The sequence below is a fragment of the Hibiscus syriacus genome, unplaced genomic scaffold (assembly GCF_006381635.1).
Source record: "Hibiscus syriacus cultivar Baekdansim isolate YM2019G1 unplaced genomic scaffold, ASM638163v2 tig00001644_pilon, whole genome shotgun sequence".
Taxonomy (NCBI): Eukaryota; Viridiplantae; Streptophyta; class Magnoliopsida; order Malvales; family Malvaceae; genus Hibiscus; species Hibiscus syriacus.
Genome location: NW_024061878.1, coordinates 1,031,919 through 1,055,571, shown reverse-complemented (window position 1 = coordinate 1,055,571; position 23,653 = coordinate 1,031,919). Strand labels below are relative to the sequence as shown.

General features: G+C 34.1%; 1 protein-coding gene across 1 annotated transcript; it reads left to right on the top strand.

Annotated features, from left to right (window-relative positions):
• The first annotated feature begins 15,296 nt into the window (after positions 1 to 15,296).
• On the top strand, positions 15,297 to 18,918 carry LOC120129242. Its single transcript, XM_039146801.1, has 8 exons — positions 15,297 to 15,456; positions 16,147 to 16,632; positions 16,906 to 17,068; positions 17,177 to 17,468; positions 17,725 to 17,797; positions 17,878 to 17,968; positions 18,081 to 18,160; positions 18,479 to 18,918. Exons 1-8 carry the CDS (start codon positions 15,370 to 15,372, stop codon positions 18,725 to 18,727), a joined length of 1,521 nt encoding a protein of 506 aa, XP_039002732.1. The 5' UTR covers positions 15,297 to 15,369; the 3' UTR covers positions 18,728 to 18,918.
• The last annotated feature ends 4,735 nt before the right edge of the window (positions 18,919 to 23,653 follow it).

Genomic DNA, 23,653 nt, shown 5'->3' with positions numbered 1-23,653 from the left:
CTCAGTAGCCAGTGTGGAACTTTAGGCCCAATCGATTAAGAGTGTTATAGGCTGCCTTTGGCCAACATGTGAATTTGGATAAATTAGTCCTATATTTTAGTCCACAGATGATTAGAGAGCATCATAATCAAATAGTGAATGTACTAGGTACTCAGGCAGTCGACTGCTTGGGTTATTATTTGGGACTTCTGCTTAACATAGGCAAAAATAAAACTCATACGTTTGGACATCTAAAGTATGAGGTTCATGCACAAATTATTGGATGGATAAAGCGTTTGTTATCTTACGGGGGTAGGGAAGTTTTCTTTAAATCTGTTGCTCAGGCTTTACTACAATATGTGATGTATTGCTATCTGCTCCCTGAACACCAGCTCAATGAGATTTCTGGAATTATGAGATGCTTTTGGTAAACTAGGAAACTTTCTGAGCATGGTTGGCTGTTAGTGGCGTAATCTACAATATGTACTCTAAAAAGTCAAGGGGACTTGGTTTTCATTATTTACGGTCCTTTAACTTGGCAATGCTTGGAAAACAAGTGTGGTGGTTAATCCAACACAAGGATTGCTTGTTTACATGAGTATGGAAAGCAAAGTATTATCCAAATAGTGATATACTTAACGTTTCTGTTGGTAACAATATCTCATATGCGTGGAAAGGTATTAACAAAACCATCCAGGCTTTTTCAGGTGCATTGTATTAGAGAATTGGATAGGATAGCTTCGTCCATATGACCAAGTATAAATGGGGTGGGTCGAAGTTAGTTTCCCTTACCAGAGATTACTAATCTATTCTCGCGCAACAGTTACATGCGTGGCATTTCATGCACGATGGAACATCTCGTTGGAATGAGTCAAAGGTATGTCACATTTTTAACATCATTGACTCCATATTAATTTTGTCAATATCCATTGCTCCAATCCAACGGAATGTGATCATATATGGCAATCATGATTCTAGGATATACTCTATCCGTTTAGGTTACTGATGGCTTCAACATCCCACTCATTCTCCGACATCTACTTCCAGCGTTTGAAAGATAGATGCTAAACTTCAGATCTTAACTAAGATTAAGATCTTTACTTGGAGAGTGGAGTATGGTGGGTTGCCAGTTGGTAAGCGTTTACGTGACACTGGCTTAAGTGATTGTCTCTATCCAATGTGCGACTTGGAAGAAGAAACAATAGTTCATATTTACGGGATTGATTTTATACCCAATAAACTTTTATTTGTACAGGTATGTAGGGACGTTCTTGTCTAGCCAGCTTGTTTCTCCATTAGATTTGGTGATTACTAATGTGGATCGGGTTGGCCTTGCTTGCTTTCTTGTATTGCTTTGGAACCTAGAATGGGAAGAATTCCAAAGTGCATGATAATAAGATTCAACCCACATGGATACTGCCATCAATGCTACCTCCCTTCAGCATGGCTACCTATTGGTCGGGAAGTATGCACCGTGGAGAATAAGGGCTTTGTGGTATTCTCCAGGAGCATCTTCGTATATTGCTTGGGTGAAGTGGCAACATCCTCCTCCAGGTTATGTGAAGATTAATCTGGATGGTGTTTTTGAGTCTATTGGGCGTATATCAGTTGTGGGGTTATTGTCCGAGATGTCGTTGGCTAGGTACTTGGCGGCATGGATGTATCGTCACTAGCTTGTGTCGAAGCTAGGCTTTCAGAGATTTATGCCTTGAATGCAACACTTTTTTTTGGCAAGTTATAATCGGTGGACGCATGTAATCTTTGAATCAAATTCAACACTTATAGTCAACAAGATGTCTAGATCGAATGAGGACTTTTCCACGTTTGGTTATCATCTTCGGGAAGCTCGTAGGATTTTGGATGATGCTAATTTAAATTACAAAAATGTGTTTTGTTCCTAGAGTTTGTAATATTGTGGCACATACTTCGGCTAAGTGGACTCTTCGTTCTAGAAATGCCTTGTATTTTGACTCGATTTATCCCGAGATTATTACGTCTGTTGTATTCAATGATTTTCTTCTGGTAATACAAAGTTCTAGATGACTTTTTTACCCTTATATGCCTTAAAAGGAGTTTTTAATGAGGCATGTTTTCTTTAAAAAATATGTTTTTGTCACTTATGTTATCAATTTGTTACATTTGATAATTGAATTGTTAACCATGTTTACAACATCCCAAATTTTTGAGTCAACACGTGAAGGTAGACCAGATAGGTTTATGGACCGATGTGAGTATGTGATCAGAATTGTTGGACCAAATATGGGTCTAATCAGATGCAATTTGGGTTCAATTGGTCATAAAAAGGGGTTTTTGAATTCATATCAATGGTGAATGGCCAAAAGGAAAATTATACCATTGATGAAAATAAGGTTGATTTCTTAAGATTTTGCTTAAATCATGCATGGGATTATTTGAAAAAAATGGTCCTAAAAGCAATTTAAAACTTACCATTTTAGATCAATTTAGGAGATTACCAAATAGAGTCATTAATCTTTTTATCTTAGGCTTTCTAACTCTGAATGAAACTTGTATTTTGATCATTACAAATTCTGATAAACATAAAAATACTTGTAAACATGCTAGTTAGATCATTTAGAGCTAATGCCATACAAATCTTACATCAAACAATTACAATTCACATACACAACCCTATAATCATGATATTGACTCAACAAACATAAAAAATACTTAGAAACATAATATGGTAATCTAAAATACATTACAAACATAAACCAATACCCCGAATAGCTTCATTTACATTCTTCCATACTAAAAGTTTGGAAACAAAGAAATTTACACGGAAAGAAGCTAACAATTGATTTATGAACCCTAAAATAAAATACAAAATAATCTAACTAACATGATCCAACTCCTACAAAAGCATTTAGACAAACGAAATAAACCTTGGGAAGCTTAGTAAGGTAGTCGACACAAAAACAAAGCAAATCATAGAAATCTTAGCAGAACAAAATGATTTTAAACAAATTATAAACACTTGGCATGTAATTTTATTGATTTTAACCCGGTGATTTATTAGTAGCCTATGGTTAATCGGATGTCAGGCCTCCTCGCCAAGAATAGATCGATACAAATTCATTAGCCATTCCTCCGTAATTTTGGGACACACAATCTTAATATCAACATCTCTTTGTCTCGTCAAGACCAAAGTTTTTAAAACTTGTACGCAAACACTATAGACACTATAGTATGTCAATTGTACATGAAACTAAATTAATAACTAAAGGCTCACTAAATCATATTACCAAAGTATCAAAAATTGTCATTTAAAGTATCAGATTAGCACATGATTCATTATCAACATCAACAAAAGCATTTAGCTCATTTTAACTTTTCAAACATGAAAATTTACATGTGTTTGTTAAAAATACTTTTAAAATGAATGAATACTTAGATATCTTTGCAAACGATGTGTTCAAACTCGATACCTCTAGAAATAACAATCATCCCTTTAATTATTGAAATTGTTTGATCCGTGTCAATGAATAATTGATTTTGAATACCAATTTTGTAAATAATCTTAATGAAGGTTATATTCGGGCAAATAAGCCACCTGTTGAGGACTCTTCTAGAGGCATGCTACAAAACTTGTTGTCCGACCCTTGGAAGCTCACGATCCAACCTATCTATACTTGTATAGAACAATTAACTCTTGGTTTAAGGCAAGTCGGTGTGACAAAGAAATGAAGGGTCCCGTTGTTTGACATGTCAAGGAGCTTGAAAATAATGCAAAAGTAAACACACTAATGGAAATAGATGAGCTCAAGAGGATAATTAAGATGCAACTTTATCTCCATAATGAGTTGTTAGACTTGCGTGGAAGATGGACATGGATACTTTATACGTACCACCATATTTTTAATTACATTATGTTTATCACGATTGCAGATATAATAAATACTATTACGATTATATAATAACGATTTTAGACGATATTATTATTGTTATATAATGGTTGTTATCCCAATAACGGACCGTTATTTATGTCCCTGATACGTTAGTCTTGCTTTGCTTGTTGAGACTTGGGCTGCCTTTTCCCATTTCTTCCTCGGTTGCCTAATTCAGGGACCGACTGGTTTGTGTTAAGTTTATACATGTTATCACATAAGTAAACAATGATTCTTTCCACTGATGATTTGAGGTCCACACTGGCCAAGTTTTTCACTGATGGTTCATATTCTTCTTTCAAACTCAGCTCCTGCCAGACTGCCAGCTACATTCTTTTTGGTACCAAAAAAGAAACATGGAATGTTATTCAAAAACACAAGTGAAATACTGACAATTCTGATGTTTTTAATGGTCATTTTTGGACAAATATGAACGATTGGTGTTATAGAATTTGCTAGTGGGAAAGCTTCTTATCAACTTCGTCAGTCTCCACTTCCACCCCTTTGGGGTCCCTCCATTGCTACCCCATGGTTTTTTATACACACTTTGACTGCAGTCTTCAGTCTTCCACTTTGTATTTTTATATCAAACATCAACATAATATAATAAAAATATAGTAAAGTGGCATATTAAAAGTTATTTAATTATGTTTAGTTTATTTTATTATTATTAAATTTATAAAAATTATTAAATAATTATTAAAATTTTTAATGATTATAAAATGGTAATCAGAATGATCTAATCGGGAAGAATACATAAGTTTATATTTGGGGACGAACTTAAAATTTTAGGAGATAATGAACTTATAAAATTTTAGGAGGACTAAATTATATTGTCAATAGAAAATACATATAAAAATTTAAAATATATGATAATTTAAATTTTTAAATAAAATGATTGCATCCTCCCGTCCATCTCGATCTATCCCTGAACGAAATATTAATTGTGATTGAAGAAATAATATAGCGTGTTAAATTAATAATAAATTTCTCTTTGAACTCTCAGTTGTAATTTATTTTTATTTTAATATTTTTAAAAAGTAATAACAAAAAATAAAAAAAATCTAAAAAATTCTGACTTTTTTAATTATATATGAAAATTTATATTTTTCTTTTTAAAATTATAATTTCATGACATTTTTTAAAATCTGACAACTAATAATATTACAATAATAACTTTACATCCCTTCAAAAAATTTAATGATCATTTTATAATTTTAAAAATTTAATATTAAGAAATAGTTTAAATATAATTTAATAATATTTGATATTTTTTATCAATAAAAATATTTATAATAAATGAAATCCAGCTTATAAAATCGAAGATAAATTATTGAAAATTTGTAGTTGGAATGGATTTAGATAAACAATGCTTTCCTTTGATGAATATATTAAGGATTTAAAAGTTAAAGGATGAATTGGCTGTCAAAATTGAATTTTAAATGCACATTATGACATAAAAAGTAGGACAATAATAGTGATAAAAATGGAAGTGTAAAGAGGAGGTGTATTTGAATAAAATAAGCGCCATAAAACACAAGTAAAAAAAACGAGAAGAAAAGCAGCCTATGACCACGTCGTCCATTCTTTATTTATTTGAAAATAAAGCAAAGAAAATCCAACAAATGAAAAGCATACCAATGTATTTTCAGACCACTTTACAAAGCTTTCCGATTTCGATACATGTTTTTACTTCTTACCACAATCTTTTTTGTTTCAATCTAGGTTTTGTAAGAGAATAAAATCTAAATTATACACGTTTAAACATCATTATTTCACTAATATTTTTTTAGTAATCTTCGATTTATGCATTAAGCTAACCATTTGTTTCTTTAGCTCCATAGTACCCGAGAATCTAATCTTTTCTGAAAAAAAAAATCAATGTGATTCATGAAATTAATTTATACTTAATGTGATCTTTAAATTAAAAAAATAATCTAAACTTTTTATTAATAAAAAGTAATGTTAATTATTAAGATGTTGGCACAGTGATTTATAATATTGATCTGACATTTCACATTAGATGATGATGTGATAGATGAATTTAATTTAGTTTTTAGGATGTTTGTAACTTAATTATTTTTTATAAAAAATATGAGGATTTATTTAATTCAAAATATGATAAATAAAAAAAGAAAATATTTAAATTTAATACCTTCACTGTTAATTTTTCTATAACAAGATAGCACAACTTGTTATAGCACAACTTGTTGTAGCAAACTCTCAAGTTTTTACCGTTGTAGACATAACATCTTAACTCAAATTTTCTCCCAGATAACATGTATCATTCATACAAAATTTGTGACAAATTCAGTATCTTACAAAAAATTCATATTCTATTTGGGAATTTGTAAATAATTTTGTCCCACCAAATTAAATCAAATCTGAAAATTAAGGCTATCATCATTATTATAGGCTAGAAATTCTTATTTGGTGTTGAAGTATAGCTGTATGTATACATGTTGTGTGCATGGTTGGTTTCTGCAGCTAATGTATGAGTTAGTTTGTGATTAGTCAGGATTAGTTGAGGCTGTTAGAGGTAGTTATGAGTTTGTTAAGTGAGATAGTTGTGTCTTGTATACAAGCTATTGTGTATAAAAGGCTGGTGTAATTTCTTGATGAATAAAAAGTTTGGTTGCTTTCTTTAGTATGTTATTACATTTCAGTATAAACTACAACAAGTTAGTGGTGTTGTCAGCAGCTCTAACTGCTTGGGATTTGCTTTGAAAGGATTCACCAACAAACGGTTGAGCGTTGGGCTAGACGATCGGAATTTTTTACTGTGGAAACAACAAGTGCTGTTAACAGTCAGAAGTCATCGTCTTGAGAAGTTATTGTCTGGTTCGATTGCTCCTCCGCCTGTGACGGTTGCGCTGAATGATGGCACGACTGCTGAGAATGAAGATTATGAGGTCTTTGTCGCCAGAGACAGTGCCTTGGCCTCGTGGCTGTTATCTACTGTTAACCCTTCCTTTCTGCTGTATCTAATGGGGGCAAAAACGGCTACGCAGGTATGGAACACTATAAACAATCTTTTTGCCTGCAAATCAACCACGGCAATGATGAATTTACACTATCAACTTAAACCAGTTCATCAGGATGACTTAGGGATGCGAGTATGCATATCTCAAGTTAAAGTGATATGAGATGCGTTAGCGTCATGTAGCAGCCCGGTGTCTGATCTTGAGTATATCGCCATAATTTTGAATGGCTTGTCAGTAGAATACAGGCCAGTTGTAACAGTTCTGTCAGCCAATCGTGATGCCCTGACATTGGAAGGCATAGTCTCGGTGCTTATTGATGCTGAGACTCAACAGAAGAATTTCACTCGCTTTGACAGTGTGGCTGTTGATGCTAATGTAGAACAGGTGAAGAACGTTGTGGGCAATAGGTATGATCGGTACACTCGTCAAGATCAAGTCAAGACAGACAGGCACACAACTTATAATAATCAGGCTGGCCGTGGTCGAGGGCGTGCCAAGGTTCAATGCCAGTTGTGTAGGAAAAATGGTCACCTTGTTAATCGATGTTGGTACAGATTTGACAAGTCATTTTCTGGTGTAGATGAATCAGATGTGAGAAGCGAGTACAAGGAGCGAGTACCTACATCTAATGTGTGTCACTACAATTCCAGTTTTTGTCCCTACACAAACAAACCGAGTGTGAATGCAACAGGCTTGGATAGTCAAGATCGACTCAGACCACATGCAAATATAGCTGCAATAAGCTCTTCTCTTACTTCGTGGTTTGTATATTCAGGAGTTACTCACCACATTACCTCTAATGATGCTGAAGTTGTAGGTGGTTAAGATTACACAAACGCTAGTAAGCTGGTTATAGGCATGCTACTGGTCTTTCAATTGCTAAGATTGGTCGAACTTCGGTTCATATTGTATCTCGATCTTTAATACTAAGTGATTTACTGCATGTACCTTCTATAACTAAGAAGTTGATATCGGTGTCCAAGCTTGTTAGGGATATTAAAGTGTTTTTGGAATTTCATGCTGATCATTATGTGGTTCGAGATGAAACATCTGGAGTTGTACTGCTACGAGGAAGAGAAGCTGGTGGCCTGTACGAGTTTGGCAATTGTCTGGTTGATTGTGATCGAGGTGCTGAAGCAAATTTGGCTCATAAGTCTAGTAGTAGTTGCTATGTACTATGGCATGATCGTTTAGGTCATCCATCCTATAAGGTATTGTTGCAAGTCTGTAAACAATGTAATGTTTCTCTGCCAAGTGATATGAATAAAGAATTGCTTCCAATGTGTGTTCCATGCCATATGGGTAAAAGCCACAGGCTTCCGTTTAGTGTGCCTAAAACTCAGTATGAACATCCATTTCAGATAATCTTTACTAATCTATGGGTTTCGGGGCATATTGTGTCGAGCGGATTCATATACTATGTATCGTTTGTAGACACGTGTTCGAGACACACTTGGGTGTACTTGCTAAAAGAGAAAGGGCAGGCAGTTCGAGCGTTTCAATTATTCCAGCAATTAGTGCGTACACAGTTTGGCCATGAGGTTAAGGATGTACAGAGTGACTGGGGAGGGGAGTTTTGTTCTCTCTCAGCTGTGCTTGCATTATGTGGGATTTAACATCGGGTGACGTGTCCACATACGTCCCAGTAAAATGGGTTGTGGAAATAAAACATAAACACGTGTTTGAGATGGCGTTGACACTACTAGCTCGAGCCTCTCTACCCTTTAAGTTATGGTCGTTTGCAGTTGTAACAGCAGCTTATCTAATTAATAGGCCGCCAACTAAGGTTCTTCAAGGGCATACTCCTTTTGAGAAGTTGTTTGGGAAACCTCCAACATATGATCACCTAAGGGTGTTTGGTTGTAGGTGCTTCCCTCATTTACGAGTATTTCAACCTTACAAGCTTTCATACAGGTCACAACCATGTGTTTTCTTGGGTTACAGTGTTAATCATTATGGATATCAGTGTTTAGCACCTGATGGACGAGTCTATATGTCTCGTCATGTAATCTTTGATGATCAGGTGTTCCCGTTTGCTAAACTTGTGGATAAGAAAGTGTTGGAGATTTCACCAAACTCGGTGCTAGGGTGTCACTGATGATGGTTCCCGGAGCTCAATGTGTTTGTGGTAATTCCTCATAGGTGCATACAGATCGTAATCAGACTGCTCGATGAGAAAATGAGTGTACACCAGTATGTAGTGGGGTAGTGCCTGAGATTGTTGAGGTTAGAGCTTCTAGTAGCAGTGTTGATCATTCTACTGAAAGTGTCAGTACTGATGCAGGTGAGAGTGTGGAAAATATGGTGCCATAACCAGAAGAGTAGTCTGCTGAGTTACTGGTGGATGAGTCAGTTCAGGCTGGTGAGCTAAGGCAGTGTGACGATAATGGAACATCATGTTCGTTGGCTAATAATGGGCATCCAATGGTCACCCGCAGTAAACGGGGTATTTTTAAACCAAAAGTGTTTACTACACAAGTTAAAGACAGTACTAGCCAGCCATGCACGATTGGCCAGGCTCTTTGAGAACCAAAATGGAAAGAGGTTGTGCTTGCTGAGTACGATGCACTGGTGAGGAATGGTACATGGGTGCTCGAACCGGTTCCAGAAGAAAGAGCAGTGGTTGGATGTAAGTGCTTGTTCAAAGTCAAGTACAATGCTGATGGGTCTGTACTAAAGTACAATGCTGATAGGTATGTGCTAAGGCACAAAGTTCTGCTAGTGGCACGAGGGTATTCGCAGGTGACTGGTCATGACTTCAATGACAATTTCAGCCCGGTGGTGAAAGCGACCAGAGTAATGTTATGTTGTCACTGGCAGTGACTCATGGATGGAATTTAAGATAGGTGGACGTTAATATCGCGTTGTGCAGCCACCAGGATTTAAACAAGTGGCGAGTGATGGCACTCGGCTAGTTTGTAGGCTAAAAAAGGCGTTGTATAGGCTGCGTCAAGCACCACACATGTGGTATGCCAAGCTATGCCATTTTTTATTGGAGTTGGGGTTCTGTGGTACAGCAACTGATGCTACGTTGTTTGTAAGACAGGTTGGTGGAGTTCGTATATTGGTTCTGGTGTATGTAGACGATATTATAATTACAGGAGAATCGAGTAGTGATGTTGATGAGGTTGTTCGGCTGCTTGGTAAAAAGTTCTCCTTGAAGGACTTGGGTGAACTCGGTTACTTCCAGGGTGTTGAGGTCAGAAGATCTTCTGATCAACTGGCATTAAGTCAGCGAAAGTTTATTTGTGGGTTGCTGGAGAAGACATATATGCTTAATGCTAAGCCAGCACCGACGCCAATGGTGGTGTCACCCAAGTTGACATGTGATGCTGGGAAGTTGCTTACAGATGCATGCATGTATAGAAGCACTGTTGGCTCCTTGCTGGATTTGAGTCATACGAGGCCAGATATAGCCTTCAGCGTTAATCGAGTGGCCCAGTATATGCATCGGCCTTGTGATGGTCATTGGCTTGCTGCTAAGAGAATCTTACGCTATTTGAGTGGGACAATTGACTATGGCTTGGTTTTTAGGCCGGCCCCTATGCCTGAGTCTTGCTGCTTGATTACGTTTGCTGATGCTGATTGGGCCACTGACATTGATGATCGTAGGTCGGTCTCGGGTTCGTGTGTGTTACTCGGATGTAACTTGGTTTCGTGGAGTGCTAGGAGGCAGAAGAGTGTGGTTCGCTCGACAACAGAGGCCGAGTATCGTAGCATTTGCTGATACAGTGGTTGAAGTAGTCTGGATTCGTTCGTTATTGTCTGATGTGGGTGAAGTGGTTGTTGCAGTGCCTGTCGTCTGGAGTGACAATACAAATGTTGTTTCCATGAGTGCTAATCAGGTGTTCCACGCTAGGTCGAAGCATATATAGTTGGATATACATTTTGTGCATGAAAAGGCGACTTGTGGAGTAGTTCAAGTGAACTATGTACCTGCAGAGCACCAGGTTGCTGATGGGTTAACAAAACCCTTGGCAAAATATGCTCATCTGCTGTTTTGAAAGCAAGTGTAGATGGTAGAGAAGGAGAGAGCTGAGAAGGACAGGGAGAATGTTGAAGTATAGATGCATGTTTACATGTTGTGTGCATGGTTGGTTGCTGCATTTAATGTATGTGTGAGTTGTGTGAGTTAGTTTGTGATTAGTTAGGATTAGTTAGGCTGTTAGAGGTAGTTATGAGTCTGTTAAGTGAGTTAGTTAAGTCTGGTATACAAGCTATTGTGTATAAAAGGCTGGTGTAATTTCTTGATGAATAACAAGTTTAGTTGCTTTCTTTAGTATGCTGTTACATTTCAGCAACATTTGGAAATTTCTAAATAATTTTGTTGGACTGATTTCATCTTTAGATATAGGCTGTAAGTTCTTTTGTTTTGTTGTCTGGAATTCTTTATTGTGTTTGGGGCTTGGGTTATCAATAATGCTTTAAGGCTATCATCATTATTATTTTCCTTTTTTTTAAAATAAATATCGGTCAACTTTATTTTCAAAAAGGACATGATTTTGTCTCTTAATCTTTAAGGGAGCTCTAAAAACATCTAAAAAATATAGAAAGCACGATTTTTACATCGTTCCACTAATTGTAGTATGGTTCATGTTTATTGGTTAAGGTTTATAATACAAGATCGGAAATAGAGGTAGGAATTTATATTAAAAATTTAGGAGATGTAAAATTATAAAATTTAAGAGTAAAAAATTAAGTAATTCATATAAATATTTAAAATATAAAATAAATTAAAATTTTTATGGGATATGATCGCATCCTTCAATATCCCTGGGTCTATTCCTAAATGAGATCGAGATGAATTATACTATGATGAGTCGAAGGATCTGATGATTGCGTTCTCCAAGTTCAAAGCGTTTCTAGATATTATTTCAAGGGTTTAGAGATAAAATTATTGATATTACACATAAAAAATAAGGGTAAATTATAAATTTCATCACTGAATTTTATTATCTCTTCTATTTTACTTACTAAACTTTAAAAGTTTTTAATTTTCTCACTAAACTTAATAAATTGAATTTTTGGGTCATTGAACTTTATTCTATTTCCTATTTTGGCCACTCCGTTGTTAAATATTTAAAATCATTAAAAATGATTCCATTAAAAAAATAATTTTTCACCAAAACGATATCGATTTGCATCCATAAAATTGTTTATTTTAACGTTATTAACTATTTAACGGTCGAGTGATAAAAAAATCAAATGTACTAAGTTCTATAAGTAAATAAAAAAAATTTAAAATACAATGAATAAAAAAAAATTTAGTTATCAAATTTGTAATCTACTCAAAAAATAATACATTTTTAATTTTCACATTTATGACCTTATTGGTCAACCAACTTCATTTGTGCTGTTAAAAGACGGAGAATCTAGCCTTTTTCTCTATGGAAGCCAGAAAATCTTTTTAACTTTCATTTCAAAACAATTCTTCAAATAGATATATATTAAAATAAAGTAATTAATGTCATTTAAAAAATAATTAATGCCTTATCTTACTACCAAAGTTGGAGGTTCAATAAATTCATTGTTCAGCCAAAAATTATTAATTTTATAGAAAAAACGAGTCAAATGATTTCAATAAGAGAAAATAACATTAGTGACCGAAAATGCCTTATAATATACGATTTTGACCAATTTTTTTTCGATTTACCAAAATGACCAACAAAATCGCAACGCGATCTTCAGTATCGCAAATCAGATTTCCAGATATCGCAACAAATTCTGAATCGCAACACGATTCTGACTAACGCAACGCGATTCTGACTATCGCAACGCGATAATACAAAATCGCAACGCGATTCTGACTATCGCAATGCGATTTTCCAAATTTACGTTAGTCCAAATTCGCGTTGCGATTTTCCAAAATCGCAACGACTGGTGGTATTGCATTTGTTTCTTAAGAATTTTCTCTAAAAAGATAGTATCCGCGCGGACGTGTTGAAGACACGTATTACCACGACCACGACCACGACCCGAGACGAGACGGCGACGGCGGCGGTGGTGCATGAGAATCCCCCTTGTTCTCTTCCACTCAACAAGGAAGTGGGAAATCCAAGCCTTAAATACCCATTCCCAATAGTGTTTCCAATACTATGTGGGATTGAGCATTGCAAACACTTGGGAATCTTTTACACTATCGCAACACATTCTTTATTGTTTCAAACTAAGATCTTACAAATGGCTTGGGAGTCTTTTACACTATCGCAACATATTCTTTATTGTTTCAAACTCCACGTGAATTTGGAATAGTTAAAATGTAAACTTATTTTGGATTTTTCACTATCGCAACACTTTTTCACTATCGCAACAACACGTTTTTCAAACTTTCGCAACACATTTTAACTATCGCAACACATTTTTCAAAATCGCGTTGCGAATCTTACAATCGCGTTGCGAATCTGGATATTCGCGTTGCGAATTTAGAAACTGAGTTGAAAAATTAGAGTTCGCGTTGCGAATTTAAGATCGAGTTGCGATTTTGTTGGTCATTTTGGCAAATCCAAAAAAAGTTGATTAAAATCGTATATTATAAGGTATTTTCGGTCACTGAGGTTATTTTCTCTTTCAATAATTAATAAATTATTGTTATTTTTAAATTCTTAAATTCAATTATTGTGTAGGTAAGATATATAAATATTCTTTATCAATGATTAAATTTTTAAATAAATATTATTTTATATTCATCACATATTAATAAAAAATTAAATTAAAAGTAACAATTTTAGTTTAACGCATTTAACCTTATTTAAAAATATTTTTATTAATTCATTTAATAGGATGAGCTTGAGCGATTGAAGTGAAAACCTCCAAAAAGCCATGAACAAAACGTAACAGTGAACAAAAGAAAATGGAAAAATAATTGAAAGTATAACCATATTTTCTTTTCCTTTCGTTTTCATTTCCATTGATATCATGAACAAGGAGAACAAAGGGTTTGTGGTTTGCAAGCATTCATGGCGGTTAAATTAGACAAAGTAATTGAAGTGAAAGTTGAAATCTGGTGTTTTGTGTCTTGCATTTAACGGTGGTGCCTACAAGGGTTTCAAATAGTGGAGCACAAACTTAATAGCGGCCGCTATTTCACGATAGTGCCATCGTCCGATACTGCTATTGTCCAAAATACCGGTGTTAAGTAGAATCATATCAATAGCGGTCGATTGTGGCCACAACTTAAAGTGTAACGGCCGATCACGGTGATAGCGGGCCATTATTCCTGTTATTTCTCGTTACACCAAATCAAATACTGAAACCCATACAAATTTTCTGAATTTTCAAAAGAAAAAATAGAGCTTAGAAGAAAGAAAAAAGATGGAAAATGACCATACCTATACCTTTTTTTTGGACAACAAAGAGAAGAAAACATGAAATATGATGTTCCAATTGATGATTTTTCAACAAAGAAAGTGCAAGGGAAGCTTTCAACAATACATCTACAAGAACATAAATGAAACTTTTTGATGAAAAGCACAAACGAAAAATAAACATGGAAGTTTAATTTTCTCTGCTTTTCCTGCATCTCTGCCTCCCTTCTCTCACACGCACAAGATAAAAGAATAAGAGGCTTGGGTATTTAGTAATTTTTATTTTATTTATGTTTTAGATTTTAAATATTTTTTTATTTTTAATTGTTTGGGTTTGGATCAAAAGAAATCTCAATAAATTAATAAGATTTGGGTTACCATGTTATGGGTTTTTGTGTTGGGTTTGTTTTAGTTTTGTGAGTTTTAAATTTTAATATTTTTTTGGTAAGTGAATAATAAAAGATAATTTTATGGATTAATTTTTTAAATGATTATGATTTATTTTAAGAGATTAAATGTTAAATTTAAATTTTATACACTTAAATTATTTTTATTATTTATTAATTTATGCGATAAACTTATTTTTCTTCACTGTTAGTAAATGTTTATTATATTTTGTATTATATTATTGATAATAGAATTAATGAATTGTTTTATATTTATAAATTCTAATTTTAATTTTATGTTCCTTGTATAATATTTTTAAGAAATTTATAAATAAATATAAGAATAATTAATGATTGTAAAAATTATAATAATGTATTAATAAAAGTTTTTATAAGTTCACAAGTGTTAGAAAATACTCTAAATATCATTAAAATTGATTTTTTATAATTATAATTATAATTTATTATATTATGTAATAAGTTGTGCGAATTAAAAAATTTACGTCCGTGATACCCGTATTGATCATGATAGCATCTATTACGTTCGCAATCGTGATAAATGTAACGCGACCGCAATTTAAATTCCTGATACCTACTAGTGCGAGAGAGAGAGAGAGAGAGAGAGAGAGGGAGGGGGAGAGAAGTGTCAGTAGGCCATGTTTTCCACCATCACTTGCCTTAAATGAGAAAATATTGTTGAGCTCCACACTTTTCAAGAGTAACCCACTTTATTTCATTTTATCTAATCTTTTTTCCACTCTTCATCTCTTTCAAGACTGTTACTTTGGTGGGATTCTCTTTGATTTTATTGATGAAAGAAATGGAGAACGAAGAAAATACAGTGACAAAGGAAGATGCTGCTTCAAGACAAGGAAGTGTTGCTGTTCCTATTCAACAGGTATGGTTTTTTTTGGCGATCAAATGATTGTTCTTAGTTCTTGTGTGTTTTGGAAAAGTTTTGAATTTGTTTTGCATGTTTTGGCTCTGTCTCTTTGCCAAACCATTAGCTTCTGGTTAATGTTTAATTTGTGTTTTTTAACTGAATTTTATTCAATCTTTATTTGATAACATTTTCCGCTAGAGAATCCTTCGATGGAAATTTGCAGTAATGCAAATCAACTGGTTTAATTCATCGAAGATGCAGATCATGCATGTTCACTTGATGTAAAGATTATGATCCATGCTGTTTTTCGTGGCACCTTATTCTCATGAGCAAAATTAAGCACAAATTAATTAGCTTCACTCTGGGGGATTTGATGTTTAAGGCAACTTAGAAGTCCACAATTAATTCCAGAACCGGTTCGTCTTCATTTCGAACAGGATTTAAATTGCGGTTGAGTTATGTTTATCGCGGACATAGTGATGCTATCTTGATCATGAAATAACGGTTTCGGACAGCGCCATTATCATTATATAACGGCTGCTCTTCCTATAATGGACCTCTATTTAAATCCCATTCAGTAGGACTGCCTTAGTCATTGTGAAGTATTTATCAGCTAATCTTTACAGTAATATGCTAAGAGCGGCTCTCAAGTTATGTTTATCATTGTATATTTGCTTGCATAATGATGAACTGTTCTTGTTTAAGGTCGAAGATTCGGCGGGAATAACCGAGGAAACGATGGATGCTCGTAACTCGAAGCGAAGCAGCCTCTTTCTCGAGATACCCTCAAGAACTATGGATGATTCCTCTCAAGAGTCTGTCACAATTAAGATGCCTCAAACACCTAGTTTGACTCCCAGGAAAGTGAATTTTCTCTTGACACCGAGTCCATCTGATGCACGGGTTAATGGATCCTCAGGTCCCCCATCATCGAAAGGCAAATCGTTGAAGAGTCTCTTACGGAAACTAAGCTTCAAGCATCGAACTATAAGTTCAGATATTGAAAAGGCTGTGAACGTTGCTCCTGAATCTTCTTCGTATACTTCTATACGAGAGAAGCCTCCCATCTCAAGGACACTGTCACTTACAAAGATATTTACTCCTAGGATAAATAGGACATCATCATTGCCTGTAACGCAAATTGCACATTCAAACCCGGAGTCCGTAAGCGGTGGAAGCCTAGGTGGCTCCGTAAGTTTCTTAATGTTTCTTCTTGACATCGTATAACTTCGGATTAACCTAGTTGGTTTTTTGGTTATGACTTAAATGGATGGGGTTAGTTTGTTGCTCGAATTATTTCACAAGTAACATATCTGCAATCTAATGACATGGCCAAGTTATGTTTTAGTGTTAATTGAACATCTGAAACTGTCTGTAGGATATTCTGGGTTTCTCCTTTCTGAAGTTAGTCGTTTCTGTAAAAGGATTTCGAGTGCTGGTATCAAGTTGTTAGTTTCTTTGCAGAGTAAGGGAAGCATGCTGCAGATAGCTCGCTCGTTTTCAGTTCCTGCAAACGAAAAAGAAGGAAAATTAAGGAGGATGGATTCGTTCTTCCGAGTGGTCCCTTCAACTCCGCGAGTAAAGGAAGGAAATATCAGTTCAAATGCTTCAAACGGACCTGATGCTGGTATGTATTCATCTATGTTTAGACTAAGATCTTTGTCTGAACAGATTTGACACGAAATTAAACCTGAATCTTTTGTCTGCAATGTCTTATGAAAATCTTGCTGTTCAGAAAACTGTGCCCCTGATGGCGAGGACATACCGGAAGAAGAGGCTGTTTGTCGAATTTGTATGGTTGAACTATGTGAAGGCGGAGAAACATTTAAGATGGAATGCAGCTGCAAAGGCGAGCTTGCATTGGCCCACAAAGACTGTGCTGTTAAATGGTTTACCATCAAAGGCAACAAGACATGTGATGTGTGCAAGCAAGAGGTTCAGAACCTACCAGTCACCCTTTTACGAATCCAGAGTGTTCGAGCTCGAAATGGTGGAAGAGCTCTTCAGGCTGATGTTCATGGATACAGGTAAATAACTATTTCTTACTGACTACGTTACTTGGATAAGAATCAGGTCTAGATATCTATCAGTCACTAATATGTTCAATTTTGCATGCTATATATCTCTTTGGGTTCCATAGGCTATAACAGCAAGCTCTAGTTCATCCTAAAACTATACATTCTCTCAGCTAAATATTAAGTAAAATCCGAAAAACTGGACTGCTTCTGCGTGTTCTACTTATTGTTCTATATTCCCGAGCACTTATTGGTTTGATGATTGCAGGGTTTGGCAGGAGGTCCCGGTTCTTGTAATCATTAGCATGCTTGCGTACTTCTGTTTTCTCGAGCAGCTTCTGGTATAAAGCAGTTTTCTTTCCGAAATGTCTCCTTTATGCTATTTTATATGCATATCCTTGACATACTGTTAAACCTGCAGGTTGGAAAAATGGGTACCGGAGCCATCGCTATATCGCTTCCGTTTTCTTGCGTGCTAGGCCTCCTTGCATCCATGACTTCATCAACAATGGGTCAGCTTGGCAAACATCTTTGAGCTATATGATTATATTTTCGATATCTGTTCAACATGTTTTTATCAATGATATATATTTTTGACAAACATTTTGAATGTTTGGTGTTCAGTGAAGCGAAGATTCATCTGGGTTTACGCATCAATTCAATTTGCTTTGGTGGTTTTCTTTGCTCACATATTTTATTCATTGGTAAGTGGTTCTCGCTACCTTCTTTAGCCGGCTCAAAAATCGAGTTTTTCCCCAAAATTTATGGGATTTTATTCATTTTTATACTTCAACTGGTAATTTAGATTAAGAACTCTCTACATGTTAGCGTCATCTTGCTTTGATTTGTGCATTCTCAATCAGTACTAGCACTCGCCGAAGTAATCCGGACTCTTCATACACCTTTGTCCGGTGCATAGTCAAATAAAAAAGAAAAATATCAGTGCAATGGGTCATTAAAGTACACATTTTTCTGGATTTCTAAGCATAAATTTTGTGTAAAACATGGTTTTTGTGCTGCAGGTGAAAGTACAAGCAGTTCTATCGGTTCTCCTCGCAACATTTTCTGGTTTTGGTGTTGCAATGAGTGGGAGTTCGATCATTATCGAGATCCAACGATGGAGAAGAAGATGGCAGGCTTGGTCTGACGAGCAGCAGCATGGTTCCCAAGTTCTGATGCCACCGCTGGTCCAACCCACTCGAGCAGTTAATTCACTTCGGAGAGTTCCCGATATGAACCAGCAAAATGCCGAGACTTTCAGCGGGAGCTGAACCGATCTGGTCCTCATGGTTGATCTTCATGTGATTTATCTGCAGATGAAAGCATGGTTTTCTTCTGTAATATGAAATAGAATAGGATGTCATACATTCCTCCACCATTTAGGCCAAATGAAAGAGGACAAAAAATGCATTGCAAAATTGTGGTAGTGTTTTGAGGTTTACATTGTCTCAAAAAAGTCCCCCATCGATTATTTTGTAATGCGCTTGCAAATTTAAGGGGGGAAAAATGTTGTGATCAGATTATATAAATGTTTTATGGTAACACAGACGTTTATGTTAGAGTGGACAAGCTTATAAGGGAGATAAATTTGTAAAATTTTAGGGGCGTGAAAATAGACTTTTAATAAAAAATAAAAAAATATTTAAATTATATAAAGTTTTAAAATTTTTAGGTAGCAACCGTCCCCACTTTCCCTCTCTAGGTCTATCCATGTATTTAGGAATAGTCACGAGACTTATACTCGACGGGTTTCAATATAATCTTATTTGATAAGGAAATTTTTAAAAAATTGAATTCAAATCGGTTAGGTTTTTTAGATTATAAGTTTAGGTTATGTTCAAGTTTAAGATGAAAAATATTCGATTTGATCTAACCAAAATAATAATATGATTATACTTTATAGCTTTCCTCCTCTCTTTTCCATTTTTTATTCTTTACAACTTGTGTCAATGTTATTGATCAATCTAATTTTTTTCTTTTTCAATTTTGTTTAACCGGCGGCGAAACCGATTTTAATGATGGTTGTCGCCTGCCGGATATCTTTTTTCTTTGTTTTTTTAATTTTTTTAATAAAAATAATTATGTCTTTTTGAAATGTTCTTTGTTTTTATGGCACATTTATCTCTGTTTTTGTGACACGTTTATCTTTGTCTTTGTGATATGTTTTTCTCTATCTTTTGGTTGTTTACGACTTTTTGCCATTGTTTACAGTTTTTTGCCGTTGTTTTTGTTTTTTTTTTCTTAGGGTGGGATTTGACATCGTCACGATTGATCAAGATGACGCTTATTTGTTATCATGATGATCTTCCCTACTTTGGACCCTCGGATTGATTTGGATACGGGTTTTGCGTTCGTGAATAGTTTTCTCACGTCGTTTGACTCTGATTTGCGATTTGTCAGTAGTCAGTAGCTTCATCCACTTTTGTGGTTCGTTTACCGATACAGTCAGATTTGTTCATATCTTTATTTTATTCAATTTTTTTGGTTAGGTTTTTTAATTTTTTTTCCTTCTTTGGTCTTTATGTGATATATGTGACTAGTTTTTTCTCAATGGTAATAGAAAAATATCATAATTATATTTTAGGTTTACGGTTATGCTTGTAAAGTTTTATTATAATTTTGGATATTTTATATTTTTAATAAAACTAGCGACTTTCTATAAAAAAAATTATACTATATATATCTAGGATAATTATAATAATATCATTCTCTATATTGTTTTCCAATTAAATATATATTTTATCAAATAAAATTAAGAAGTATTATATATTATATATTTATGTCGGATCAAATGTAAATTTTATCTCAAAAGACAAGTAAGTGAAAACCTATTTTTATCGAGTTTAAATCGAAAACTTGACCTAACCAGATTCATGCTTATTCCTGATCATATTTGAAAATTTTGCCGTTCAATTAACGATGTCTATTTAAACGAGATAAATTTTTTCCCTCCCATAAATACGCTTAATTATACTTCAAGTCAAGTTCTTTATATGTTATAACGAAAGGTTTTTTTTATGTTATAATAAGGCTTAATGTCAAAATAAGTGCCTAAACTATATCCATTTTTCTAAATAGGTGCCTAAACTAATTTTTGTCTCATCCAAGTGTCTAACGTTACAAACGTTACCTGTTTAGGTGACTGGGCCGTCAACGACATTAATTTCTCCCGTTAAGTGACACGTGTCACAATCAAGTATTTTGAAATTTATTTTTACAATAAAATATTACAAATATTATGATATTTATAAAAAACACTAATTTTTCTTATATTATAAAACAACACCAAAATCTCAAATCCTAACTTTAATACACCACCATCTTTTTTGGCCACGATCACTGCCACCGACGTAGCCCCTGCCGTCGAGACATTCCTTTTAAAATCTGAAGTTGATTAAAAATATCAGGATTTTGTAAAAAAACGTTTGCCTCGAATAATTTGGGACTCGAGTTTAAAAAACCATAAAATCGGTTCGTGGAGTCGCCACCAATATTTTATTAGGGTATGATTGGACACCAAAAAATATATTTGTCATTTTAATAAAAATATTAATTTTGATTAAAACAACAATTTTATGGTATGCATTACCAAAAATTTGAATTTAGGAGTCAGTTACGCATAGGAAAAGATTAACACCCCACAACGCCCTAAATCGGTACCTAATTAATTAATTAGTTATCTTTGCAATAAAACTCATAAATTCAAATGTAATTTAATTTAGGCCCCTTTTAAACACATACAAATTAAAACACATTTCTAATGCATAGAACGGAATAAATGCAATAAAATAATTATATTACCAACCTTTAATAAGAATAAGGATGTTCAATTACTTAAAGATATCGAGACTAGACCTTACATCTATTCTAGCAGTATTTTCTCGATAAATGTAATTAAAAAAACATGATCTTTTTCTCAATCTTAAGTTTTAAATGAAATCAATTTTTATTGTTTTGAGTGACATGATACCTTTTATTTTAAAACTATTGAAAGTGACCTCTTATTCCTTAAGACAACCACTTCTCTCAATCTCAAAATAAACGGATATTCCCTTATTCAAATTATTTTGATAGAGTCAAGAAATGCATAGGAAGGTATCGTATAAATTAATTCAAATTAAACCCTAGACCTATATGCACCAAAGTTTTTTTTTCTAAATATATTAAAATAAATAGACATAAAATAACCATCACATTTAATACAAAACACAAACATAAAAGTCAACATGTATTCAAAAGTTATTTACATAAATACATGTTTATAGCCACACACTACGACATAAATGCATTTACTATATATATTATAATAAAACAAATACGCGTAACTAAGGAAAGAAACATATTTAATAATAAATCAATATACAATAACAAGATTAATACAAATACATGGAAAGAAAAATTATAAATTTAAAAGGCATGGAAAATGAGTCAAATTATTAAATAAAAAAATTAAAATGAAATTGGAAATGAAATTAAAGGGTATATTATTAAAAGTAGACATCATACTATATAGAACATATACGCCTACTATATATTGACAGTATTATGTGTAAATGCTTAAATCTTTTACCTATTATTTAACCTCTACACTTAGGATAATTTACATATATTTAATTAATAGAACCGAATATAAAGCATTTTAAATCAAAGCTAGCTAAATTAAAGGGATTCGTAACTTATGGAGGTTAAAAGTTGAAGTTACTTAAATTAGGATTTAAATAAAGGCTAAATTAAGGGTCTAACAAATTAAGGAAATCATCTAAACATTAAAAAGAAATTAACACTACAAACCCATTTAGGACTAAAATAAATGTAATAAATTACACAATCACAATGCAAATGATAAAAAACATAAGATATACTCATAAACAACACATGTATTCAAGGACCAACAATAAGTGGCTTTAAAATTTAGGAGCCAAATTGAAATTTAACAATGAATATATCAAATCAATCAAAAAATAAAAATAAAAATAACGGCTGAAAATAAAATTTGGGAGAAAAGATTTATAAACATTGAAAAGGGGATTGAAATGGAAGCATGACGAAATTGGGGTGCTAAAACACAAAGAAAGAAACTATTTTAGTGACCAAATGAAATGTTACAAAGTACAAGATCCTCCATGCGTGATTAGACCATGCACTGATTTCAGGAAAACCCTAGTTCCTAAAACGATGTAGTTTTAGATGAGATTTAAATACCCCATTATAAACTTCATGAAAACCCTAGCCCTCATTTTCTTTTCTCCCTTTTTTCCATGCGTCGTTTTCTCCTCTCTTTTTCCTTCTCACTTATTTTTTTTATTGAACCGAGAGAAGAAAAGCCTTTCCGGTCATCCTTGAACGATCTCGATGAGGGTCTGATAAACCCCTAAACACCTCTATTTTAAATCCTTAAACAAACCAAACTCAAATCTAACCTAACCCCCACAATCCCTAAAAAATAAAACCAAAAAAAGCTACCTATGATGTTATGGAGGTCCTCTGGTCACAAGTGAAATAAAGACCTTTGAAACCGATGTAAAATCTCTCTCTTTTTTTTCCAAAAGATTTTCTTTTTTTCCTTTCTCTATTTTTTTCTTCCCTAAAGTTTTTTTTCTTTCTGAAACTGGGCTTATGCCTTTTTTTCTGAATCCCCCATTTTTTCTGATATGGTTCGAACTCCCTTTCCCTTATTCTTCCTCCCTTTTCTCCTCTTTTTTTATTCTTATTTTTTTATTTTTTCTCTCTATTTTTTCTCAAAATTGGGTCCTTGCTCTCTCTTCCCCTTCTCTTTTTTTTTACTGGTTCTGATTTCTCTTCCTTTTATTGTGGTTGCTTCTTTTTTTCTTCATGGTGGTTGGAGTTTGGCGAAGACAGAGGAGGCATGATGGCTGAGACTAGGGTTGGTTGGTATAGGAATGGGGATCCTGTATTTTTCGACATTAATTGTTTGTTGCTTTTTATTATACATTTTTACTATTTTTATTGGTTTAATTTTGTTGGGATTTTTTAGGTAGGATCGTCGGTGGTGGTTGAAATCTCAGTTTTGCTCTTCGGCAGTGGGCATGTGAGCGGTGGTGGAGGCGACGACGGGTGGCAGATGGCTAAGGGTGGCTAGGGTTTCCAACCTTTATTTTTTTAGACACTTGGGCTTCAGTTCATTGAGCCTACTGATTCCTTTGTAATTGGACCCAGTTTGGGCTTGTATATTTTTG

Bases quoted from the DNA above. Each gene is read 5' to 3' on its own strand.
- LOC120129242 (XM_039146801.1), top strand. From the start codon at position 15,370: ATGAAAGAAATGGAGAACGAAGAAAATACAGTGACAAAGGAAGATGCT. The intron at 16,633-16,905 runs GTAAGTTTCTTA...GTTTCTTTGCAG, and splicing joins GTGGAAGCCTAGGTGGCTCC to AGTAAGGGAAGCATGCTGCA. The intron at 17,069-17,176 runs GTATGTATTCAT...CTTGCTGTTCAG, and splicing joins TTCAAACGGACCTGATGCTG to AAAACTGTGCCCCTGATGGC.